The sequence below is a fragment of the Hyposmocoma kahamanoa genome, unplaced genomic scaffold (assembly GCF_003589595.1).
Source record: "Hyposmocoma kahamanoa isolate Upper Pololo Valley unplaced genomic scaffold, ASM358959v1 98972, whole genome shotgun sequence".
Taxonomy (NCBI): domain Eukaryota; kingdom Metazoa; phylum Arthropoda; class Insecta; order Lepidoptera; family Cosmopterigidae; genus Hyposmocoma; species Hyposmocoma kahamanoa.
Genome location: NW_020655740.1, coordinates 447,301 through 458,772, shown reverse-complemented (window position 1 = coordinate 458,772; position 11,472 = coordinate 447,301). Strand labels below are relative to the sequence as shown.

Sequence of the window (11,472 nt, the reverse complement as noted above, 5' to 3'; positions counted from 1 at the left end):
ATATGGCACTCATTTCTACATCCAAGATGGCGGGCACGATTTTTCAAAAAAATGCAATATGGGTATCGTTTTCGAGGTATTTGGGGGTGCTCATTACGAATATTGCTTTTATTTGAACTGTCGTGTTTGCCATCTTGGATTTAGAAATGAGTCCCATATTTGTATTGAACATTCCCAAACATCTCGAAAACGATACCCAACTTGCCATTATTCGAAAAATCGCGCCCGCCATCTTGGATTTAGAAATAAGTGCCATATTCGAAATCTAAAACCGAAAATGCCATAAGCAAACATTAAAGAAAATAACTGTTAAAATAGATTAAAAAATCGCTTAAGAATGCTCCCCTTTTAAGAAAATAAAATATTTTAATATAAAATATTTCGCTTGAGTTACGAAAAGAAAGACATATATTAAGCTATCAAAGTTGTACTGGTGGTGCCAACACTATAGTAGAAACAAATATATACTGTAAATTTGTTGCAATATGTGCTCCAATTCAAATAAAATTAATATAAATAATTATTCAATAAAGCATGAACGCAGAGCCGTTAAAAGTATTATAAAATAATTAAGTGTCCCAATCACTTACAGGAGTTAACGAAAACATTTAATGTTTATTCGAGTAAATATTAGTTCAAAATGCGCAAATAAATCGAAATTACAGGCACCACTAAAATTTACGTAATATAATTATTTTGATACAGAATAGCAAAATGGGGAGAAAAAAAATTCGTTACTTTGCAACATTTTCGTATCTTGTTGCCGCGAAATTATTTTTCTGTTTTAGTGAATATTTACATAAAAATATGAGTTGAAACGCATTACTTACTTGTGGAATGCGATGTTAGTGTCTATTTTGTTTGTCTGTTGTATTTTTACACCCATTTACCGCACATTTCGTCATTTTTAGCAAAAAATTTTGGAGCTGTTCGCGGTGCAATATGACCTTGAGCACTAACAGCCCGCGCGCTCCTGGGACGCGTTTGGAACCCTCTAACTTGCCTCACTTAGCGTGTGCGGGCTAGGTTTCTATGCGTTATTATTCTAAGGTTAGCTACCATTCGCGGAAAAATATTGATAAAATGGGTCAATGCCATCTAGCTGATTTTTAGGGAACTATTTCATGAGCAAAGTTGCTTAGAAGTCTAGTATACAAAATAGGTTCGTTACGGTACAGTATTTTTTTTATTACTTTCCCCAAAAACATCACTTATCGTCAGTAATATGAACAGTAATAAATAATTAAAAAATGTATATTGTCAAAAGACAAAGACGTCGAATAAACAATTAAATTACCATTTCCGTTCATTGTGCAATATAAGGTGTTTCAGTCCGGTATAAAAAATTTCATCGTTTGTAACCCTTCTGATGGTTTGATTTTGCACATCAGTTTTTAAACACTTTTGTGTTGTCATCGATTTATGTAAGCCTCGTTTGGATTTATCTGGCTAGAAATATGCATAAATGAGCTGCTGTCACCAGCCTAATATCGTGTTTTTTTTAAACTTTATTTTGAACGATGTGTTTGTTTGACGTGTTGTTTTGGATGTGTTAGGTCGAACAGCACACGCGGTGCCATCGCCGAAGAAGTGGCGGCTCTGATTCGTGTGCTCTGGGGTGGACACTACCGATTCATCAGTGCCAAGGATTTTCGGGTATGGTTTACATTATAACAACATTCAACGCGTTATTATAAACCCGAAACGATGGGACATACTATAATAGAACACATATTTTACCTGACTAGGCATGCAACATTTTACTTCAATTTAATTTGACTATATCATTGTCAATGGACTTGTCTATTAATAACAACAATTATCAGTACAGAGTACCAAAAAAACCGAGTTCACATGTCATTAATTCCCTAGTTTGCCACCTTTAGAAGTGGAATATTTAATTCAAATTTATATGGGACCACTTCAGAGGTACCTTCTCTCCAACAAAAAGGAATTATCGAAATCGGTTCACAAAGTTATCGCGTAACTTACGTACAATAAAAACATACAGCCGAATTGAGAACCTCCATTTTAGAATTTATTATACATCATTGTACATACATACATACATACATCATTGCTTGCATTCAAGCCGCGCTGCTACGTTTTTATAAAGTTACTTACTAAGGCGGTAATCACTAACTGTAGAATGTACTGAAATCTGTAGGCTTATATTCCAAATGTTGTGTGATGTGCAGAAGGAGTTGGGCAAGCACCAGCGTGCGTTCCGCGGCTGCGAACAGCAGGACTCCCATGAGTTCCTCACCATCCTAATGGACTGGCTGCACCTCGACCTGCAGTTCACCATCAAACCGCAGCCCAAAGTAAGTTACTATAATTCACTTTAGTCACTTTTCAAGTTTTTGATAATTTATTTTTTGTGTGTAGATGTGTGAAGATTTTAACCAGTTTTCTGATACGTCGGTGTGGTGTAGCGTGATTAATTTATGTGTTTCCATCAGCATCCTTTACAGTCCAGCACATAATGTTAAGGATGTATTATCTGGAAAATTAAAACTTTCTTTGGTTCAACCCAACGTTTATAATTTTCTTTTCGGATGTGTAACAATTGCAAAATTCTAGGAACTCGACATGCATTTTCTTACTCTTCTCCTTAGATGAGACCCGTGCACGGCAGCGGGCCGTGCTATTCGAAAAAGAATTAATAATAATTCATTGTCCTACCAGGAGAACATGGGTCCAGCAGAGCGCGCCTGGCACGAGTACACCAAGGCTAAAGAGTCGCTAATCCTACGGCTGTTCTACGGGCAGATCAAGTCCACTGTGCGCTGCACCGTCTGCGGCAAGACCAGTGTCACCTACGACAGCTTTTCCAGCTTGTCGCTCGAGCTGCCCGCTAACGCAGCTCGTTGCACTCTCAGTGTTAGTATAGTCACAGAAAATACAATACTATACTAGTAGAAATACGCAATCTCATACAAAGAAATGTGGCGCTGATATAATACTCGCAAATAAGTTGTCTGTATTTTTAATATTTTAAAGGAAAAGTCGCTGCTAGAACGTTACTTAATTTCGAGAATAAATTCAAAGAAATGCCATCTATACAATTTACTGCAAACTAACCAATCAAAAAGTACACCATTTGGAAACCCTCGACCTTTTCAACGACTGTTTTCACGAATTTTTATAATTTGAAATGAATTTTATTTGAACATTCCTGAAATGTTGTTTAGAAAGTTTCGCATTTCTTTCTTTATTTTATACTTACTTAATGTGATATACCTCACATTTTTGATACTCAGTACTTTATAATTTTTATTTTATTCATGTGTCGCCATCTACACATTTAAATATGAACTAAGTTAATTTGTATTAATTGATACCCCATGGTATTAGTTGTACACATACTTTGACAATTTTTGTCTTCTCATAAATGCCCATAATACATACTGTTATCGCAAATCAAATTGTTTAAATATTTGCTTGTGTGTACACTGAGTGATCGACGTATAATTAAAGACGGTAACTTTACAAAACTTCTATTACAGACTATATAACTACCTCCGTGGCCGAACGGTTACCATGCCGAACTGCCACGCAGAGGTCCCAGGTTCGATTCCCGGGCCGGGAGAAATATTTGTATGGCCTACATGTATTTCTCTCGTGAGTTTGGGTGTAATTTGTGGTTGTCTATGTGTGTGTCCATGGCACCCGCGACACAGGGTTTCCCTAGTGCGGGGCTATGTCGAGTGTGTGCGTTATTATAAAAAAAAAAAAAAAAAATATATTACAAAGGTTTAGGTTATTAACTAAATGTAAACATACCATAATGAAGCGGTTTATGAGGCACACGTGGTCACTTATTATAAAATTATAATGAACATTTTGAAAACGGTTGAAAATACGTGGTAATATTTTTATGGCAATAGACAACATTTCGAAATACCTATTTAAAATAGTATTAAATAATATTTAAATAAAGATGTTTAATAAGGCGCATCACAACTTTCCTACGATAATCAACCTAAAATCCAGCCATTATAAAGATGACCAAATCAACATTATAAACATTATAAATACGATCTATGAAACTCACTACTAAATGTTGTATTTGACCGGTTAACCAAGCGACAGGAGAGGTTTGTTTACTTTTAATTTATTACCTAAACCTATTTATACTTAGCACACGAATGTTAGTGCAAACGTATAAATATGACTGGGCCTCTGCGTGCACTGAGTTGCATTACATTATTATATTTTTACAAATAGAAACTTTGGTTTTACAATTCTTTTAGAACGTTTACTAAAAGACTATAATACTTTATGAACTATGTTGAATGAGTGCTCACTAAATGCACACGCTAAATATTTTATGTCGAAATTGCTGTAATTTGGAGCATTCGATCGTTTGAAGGGTAACTACATCGCTGAATAATTCATACTATAGTGTGTGATTCGATGCTAGCTGCAATACAAACAGATACTCAAGAAGGGATATTCTCAACATAATAAACAATTTACATCAACGTTTTAGTCATAAACGTTTTGTAACAATACCTAATGTAAGACATACTTTAAATCACAATTGCCTAAATGGCTTTTGAAACATTATTTTTACAGTAATAAAGAATAAAATGTACAAATATAAATTTATATTAATTTGAATTGCGATAATAGAGAACAGATGTGAAATCCTGTTAATAACATCTGCTTATAGGTTAAATACAATATACCTAATTTTACTTAAAGTTTGCATAATTACTGTATTTTGGTATTTTATGGTGTTATAATCGTTAACGTCACGATCAGGACTGCCTTCGCCTGTATCTGACCGGAGAAACGATCCCCGGCTGGAACTGCCCAACCTGTAAAGAGAAACGGGACGCGGTCAAGAAGCTGGACATCTCGCGGCTACCTCCAGTATTGGTGATTCACTTCAAGCGGTTCTATCTCGACCGGCAGGTACGGCCAGAATACGGAGGCACCCAGGTAAACATGGCTCCTCTACCGATAGAAACCGACTTCAAAATAACGCGGATCGGTCCTCGTAAGGATGAGGCCATGTCGCCTTTAAGTGTCTCCAACACTTCGTTTAACACATTTCCCACTTTCTAAACGCCTACAATCTATCTATAAGTACTATACAGTATGAGAGGTTCGACGATCCGAATCTCTAGCGGCATGTTATAGTCTGTCTTTTTTGAAGACTGAGTAAAATGACAGTTGATTGTGCAAAAGTGTTGCCCGCTTGCAAGCAGCTAGTAATTGCATTCGATAAATATTCTATCGAGTTTCGACTGAACATTTCGATTTTCGATTTCGATACTAGTTGGCCAACTGTCAAATTGAGAATAAAAAAGACAATAACGCAATTAGTAGTCATTAGAACGTTGTAACATTCACAAATCAGTATTTTTTTGTCAAAAATTTTATCTTCTTTCACAATCTATCGATAAAATAATCGACAACAGCTACAGCTATGACAACTGGCAATCCTGCAAATGTCATTTTACTCGTCTTCAAAAAAGACAGACTATAGGTACGTATTTTTAATTTGTAAGTTACGTACATTTGTGACGTACATTTACTAACAATACTTTTGTCTTCATTGTGAGGAAAAACATCGTGTACAAACCTGTACGTCGAAAAATTCCTCGGCCTTAAACCTTTTTTTAAACGTGCACCGAACAGTGGAGCTTAGAATGCAATAAAACATGGTATTTCGTATTACATTCAGTCTGACTTGTTTATGGCAAACTCTGTACAGGTTATTCCCCTGTATATAAATGTACAAAAAAGAAATCTTAGCTTTAATTGTGCACTGACGGCGGAGAAGGACGTTTTAAAAGAGAATTTACTATTACAAATAAAATACGTTTAATTCGGAACAAAAACCTTCAAGACTAAAGTAGAAGAAATACAATGAAAAGTAGAAAAGCATTACGTTACATAACTCTAATTAGTAAGCTAATTTGCCGTCGGTGGAGATTCAGCATTTACCAGGTTTTACGCCGTGGTAACTTTTTTGGTTATACAACGGCCTGAATAGGAAAAATTTAAAAAAACTGCAAATGTTTTGACATTTGGAGGGCGTGTTAAACTTTTATGGGGTGCACCCTGGACATTTTCTACTAGAATTAAAAAGTGTACAAAATTATTGTTTATTATATATTGGCTACCATAAAATTAATCAGAGACATTTAGGGGTAGTTGGCAATAGGGGTCAGCTGTCCATCTATATTAATATTTTTCCAAGATGGCAAGGTGGATTCAAAACTGTGGTCCAAAAGAAAACTTTCTCCGTTCGATTGTTCTTTATAATCCTTAAAATTCGTGTGGAGCACGTGAGCGTCCATTATGTTTTACCGACTCAATGTGCACACTTTACTGCATTGTGTTGTACGAAATGAATGTTAAATTAAACGGAAAATGACACTATTCTGTTTTGAAGTCGGTCCCAAATTGTAGTAGTGTTTCATATCTATCGTGTAGCAAACCATCTGATTGTATATTTTCTTTTAACTTGATTAGTGTGTCTTTTGGTAAGCTTAATTTTTTTACTTTGCTCTTGTTGGGAATTCATATTAGTAGCATCTACGTAGTTACATTTACATATTTTTATTATAGTAATTTGTTATCAGAGATAGGAATAGGGGGAGTATATTTATCTCGACTTAAAAGAAGTAATACTTTAGGAAGAGTGTATAGTATCTACCTCTGGAATCTCGAAATTAGTCAATGTGTAACCAGCAATTACTACAATAGTGTATTTACAAGGTAAGTTTTGTAATTATTAGTGAAAGTAAACCATTTTTGTTTTATTTTTTGCCTGTTGTTTTTATTCAATCCGGGTTTTGCAGAAAGTTACAATTCCATGTGTATTACTTGAAGTTTAGATAAAGGTACTCAGATTGCATAAATATCTCTAGTTATTTATTGCATTTGAAATTGTCATGTTTTTTGTAATTGATTCGTATAGCATTTATTTTTCTGGTAGTTTATGGTCGCGACCAGTTGTTTACCTACACTTGAAATGAACATGGAACTCAAACCTGGCAAGTATATAACACAAATTTATACTTATTTAACACAGTGTTCTGGAAACTGAATGATTGCTATTCAAATATGATTTTACTCGCCCTGGAAAAACTTGGTTTGATTGTGCGGGTCTCTCTAGAAAATCTCTTGTTTCCACTAAATAAATTTGATCACTTGATAGGTGTCAAAGCCTCTCGCCTCTGCGATTATTGTAAAATAATAGAACACCTGATCCGTCTGTTAGTGGATTGTGACCACACTAGTGCCGCGATAGTACGACGATGGAATTGAAGGGAAGAAAAGTAGCCAAGAAGATTTATACTTAATAACTTACTACATTGAATCCAAGGCTACCCCTAACTGACCACGTAATTTGATATTCCCCATGAGACCGGCATAAACACCTTATAGTACAGTGTTAAAGGACTTGTTAAAATATAAGAATAAAAAAATATGATTTTGATCGTGTTTGACCCACGTTTGTGCAGGTCTATTTTTGAATTTAATAAAAAGACGCGATAATTCACGCTGCATGATGTCGTTTTTTTTTTCAAATAATAATGGTACGTTTCGTTCGCCGGTTATTGTACTTGAGTCCTTTACCCTTAACTGTGCCATTTCCGAAGAACGATATATCTCTCACTCTGAACATAATTTAAGGTATAAAATTGTTATTATTAAAAAAAAGAAAGCATATCTTAAAGGGAAAGGGAAATATTGCCTCCTTACCTATTTCTGTCGCCAAGCGCTAATCTGAGCATTACTGTGTTCCGGTTTTTAAAGATACGGGTGCTGGTGAAATTAGAGGCACATGGGACTAGTCAACTTATGTCTCAATACAGATGTACCGCTTAGAAACCCCCCCACTACCAATCTCTAGCGTCACCGTCTTGCCAACGCACGCTCAACGGTGTTGTCAATTGTTTCACTTCAAATTGACCAGTTAACTTGAGCTTTGCTATAATGGACGAAAATTGCAAAATTACATATTTAATATTTAATTACCGACGAAATTTGATTCCGTTTGTTTTGTAATTAAATATTTTGCTGTTTTTCTCACACCACCGTATCAACGGATCATTGAAAGAAAAAAGTATTAATTCTAATTAATGTTATGATGTTTTACCACTACTACCACTATGTGTTCTACCATGATGTTCAATTATTTTTTGTGAAATTACTTCACTAGTTTGTTATAGTTATTAATACAAAGATCGAACACTCAGAAAAAATTCCTTTGATCTAACCGGACTGGAACCTGGGTCTGTAATGCCAAACTAGGGCAACCGCTCTAACAATCTCTGTTTTTGATTTTTATTTATCGCAATATCTAGACGTATTTATAAGAACTTGCATGGTTACAGGACGTGTTTAGCAAAAAGATGACGTACATCGATTTCCCTCTGGCGGAGCTCGACATGCGGCCATTCTCTTTGCACGTGCCCAGCAACCGCCCGTACAGCCTCTACGCTGTCTCCAACCACTACGGCTCCACGCAGAGTGGACACTACACCGCTGCTTGCAAGAGTAGCGTCTACGGCAAGTGAGTATTGCCCTTTGTAATCAATATCTATTAAATAGTGTAAACAGTAAGTACATCACAAAATTGTTTTAGCCCTATTAAATCAAGGAACTTGTATGATTATTATTGCTATTGCAATATCTGAGCTGATAGATGATTTGTGTTGTGTCATTTGTCTGATAATTGTCTAAGCTGATTTTTCGTTTTGCCTTTTTAATGTTTGACTAAAATGAAAATTCTAATATATTGATTTATAAAATCGTGTTTGAATAGACAAGACGGGACATTATAGACAAATTAACTTTATAATTATTAACGTTTAAGAATCCATACAACCTCATGGGCTTTGGTTGATACCGCATAGCGGTAAAAGTCTTGAATCAATCACTTTTGAAAAAATATGCAGTAAAATTGAGGCTATGCACTGAAAACTATACGGGGTGAAAACACGATTTCTAAAAACTTTCACGATAGGAAAAAAAACACAAACTTATCTCGAAATTTTACAAGAACACCGCTGTATTCAGTGGGCAATTTACATATACCAACGATTTTGTGTTATATGAACTGAATTAAATAGAACACCTTAAGTTTGTAAAAACATAACTTATGAAATAAATCCAGTGTCCGTACGGCCCGACCCAAGCTAAATGAACCGTATTTGTATTGAAAAAAATTTAAAAATTTTCGAGGTGAGGTGGTATAGACCCTTAACCATCACCTGGCCTTTCATTTATTACATATAAAATGTTCATCTTTCTGAAGTATTGTTTGGAATCTTGTTGTACAGTACTATTGGCCTGCAATGCGAACTGTTTTTTTTTCATATGGAGACTTATTTTGAGTGCTCTGCAGTATGGCTTATTGACCACGCGAATTTGTCGGTTTTCCAACATCGCGACAACTAGCTCTTGCGTTTTCGTCGAGGCTTACGAAGCGAATAAGCGAATGCTCTGCGAGTGAAGTTTGATTGGTTTACGTGCTATGTGGTATAAACATGTTGCCAAAAAGGGACGTTGTTAGGGTCTTGTACAAGTCTAATATGAACTAAATGAAAATTTTCTCAAAGGTGGTGCTGACCAGTAAACTCTAAGATCTGTAACAAACACACAGATTAATTCGTACGATCTACTGACTCAGTAGCTTAATTGGTTAAAAGCGGCATGGCAACAGACACTGGTTCGAGTCCAATCAGATTTATGTTTTTCGGAGAAAAAGACTAAGACGAAGTTTTTTTTTTGTTTTGCAGTGTATAACATGTCGTGCTGTTGACTTTACAAGACTATTTGACATTTAAATTTTGAAACCTGCTATCCTCTATTTTTTTATTAATTATTTTGACATGCGCAGGCGTTCCTCTTTTTATTAAATCGCAATATTGTTGTTTTTTTTTTAGTTCTAATCATCGAGTATAACCAACCAACCAGAAGTAGAAACGAAATGTCTTTGAATTTGTTAAAAAACTATTCTACTAAATCATTACTGTGACGACTGCACTCCGATTGGCCAGCCCGCATTCGAAACAATTGACGGGTGTTGTCAATTCTTTCACTTTAAATTGACCAGTTAACTTGAGCTTTTCTATAATGGACGAAAATTGCAAAATTACTTATTTAATATTTAATTACCGATGAAATTTGATTCCGTTTGTTTTGTAATTAGATGTTTTGCTGTTTTTCCCACACCACCGAATGGAACAGATAGAGATATTATCTTTATTACAATTAATACAGAATATTTTTGGTATATACGGAGACGTACAAACAGGTCAGTTGTTGGCGCTGTAACTATTTCAGATTTCTAATTTGTGATTTCAGCGCAAACGAGAGTTGATGTTAATTTAAAAGTGATATAAGCCCGTTGGCTGATGAGTTGCCAGGGTTGGATGGTCCTTATCTGTATTTCTGGTTATAAACTCGATGGTTCTAATGTCTTATTCAATCAAAAATTTCTAGTTATGTATAATGTAATAGGACTTTAGGAATAAATGCGAACATTGTATATTTTGCTGTTAATATTTGTATATCAGGTACTAGCGCAACACGCTGAACTATAGCACCGTGCATAAGTAAATGTATCTGCATCTCTCTTAATAAACAATTGTCTTTCAGATGGTACAAGTACGACGATCATGCAGTCGCCGAGATGCCGCCGAGCGAGGTCAAGTCCAGCGCCGCGTACATCTTGTTCTACTCGGCCTGTGGATCCGTATGATGCGTGGCGAAACAACTGCAACATCTCTCGTTGCAGTTTGATGCTCGAAACCACCCCAGCGCACCCCCCGTACCGCCAGTATTCACCTTGTGCTGCTCGCGCCCCGCGACCCCGGCCCCCGCGACCCCGCCCCCGGCGCTCCCGCCTCTCGCGATCCCCTCTATTTCGCTGCAGAACAAAAACCCCGACCACGACTCGGACTACGACTCGGATGTCGACGATTATAACAAAAACTCCGAATGAAACCGAGCGAAGCCGACGACGCCCGAAAGGAGTGCCATCGGCAAAACGAACCGCAATGTCAATTTAGTGCCGGATCACCTTCAATTAACGCTATAGATGTAATTTACGCCGAGCTGTGTGCGGCAGTGACGAGGTGCGGGTGACGCTAGTGGCCACGGCAGCGTAGTTCCAGTTTACAGCGGGTCATAGGCCCTAACACACACGGTATTGCGACTAGATGATTATCTTAGATTATAAGCGCCACCTGTCGTGCAACTACACAACTGCTTTGCGCAGCGGTAGATAAGTCCATGTACACGCAAACGGCAAAACTGTCGTTTGTTACCATAGTCTTACTGACGTAGTTATATAAATGTTAAAGTGTTGTTAAGACAACTTCTGTCTATATATCTCGATGTATAGCTTCTCGTGCAGTTGTGTGGTCCTGTCCGAGACTGCGACCGCTTTAGTAAATATTTAATTTTATAAGTAAATGTAGCAAGCAACGTCTATGT

At 36.4% G+C, this 11,472-nt stretch overlaps 1 protein-coding gene across 2 annotated transcripts in view; it reads left to right on the top strand.

The window, feature by feature from the left end:
- The window catches only part of LOC113238963 (ubiquitin carboxyl-terminal hydrolase 8), a 51,544-nt gene extending 40,475 nt beyond the window's left edge, over positions 1-11,069 (top strand). Inside the window, exons 15-20 of one of the 2 annotated variants that reach the window (XM_026475831.1) lie at positions 1,557-1,656; positions 2,199-2,324; positions 2,689-2,883; positions 4,771-4,950; positions 8,364-8,542; positions 10,633-11,069. In XM_026475831.1, coding sequence (XP_026331616.1) covers positions 1,557-1,656; positions 2,199-2,324; positions 2,689-2,883; positions 4,771-4,950; positions 8,364-8,542; positions 10,633-10,735 — 883 coding nt within the window. In that variant the 3' untranslated portion in view covers positions 10,736-11,069. The remainder of the gene's footprint in view (positions 1-1,556; positions 1,657-2,198; positions 2,325-2,688; positions 2,884-4,770; positions 4,951-8,363; positions 8,543-10,632) is intronic. The other variant, XM_026475832.1, reaches the window with a different exon arrangement.
- The last annotated feature ends 403 nt before the right edge of the window (positions 11,070-11,472 follow it).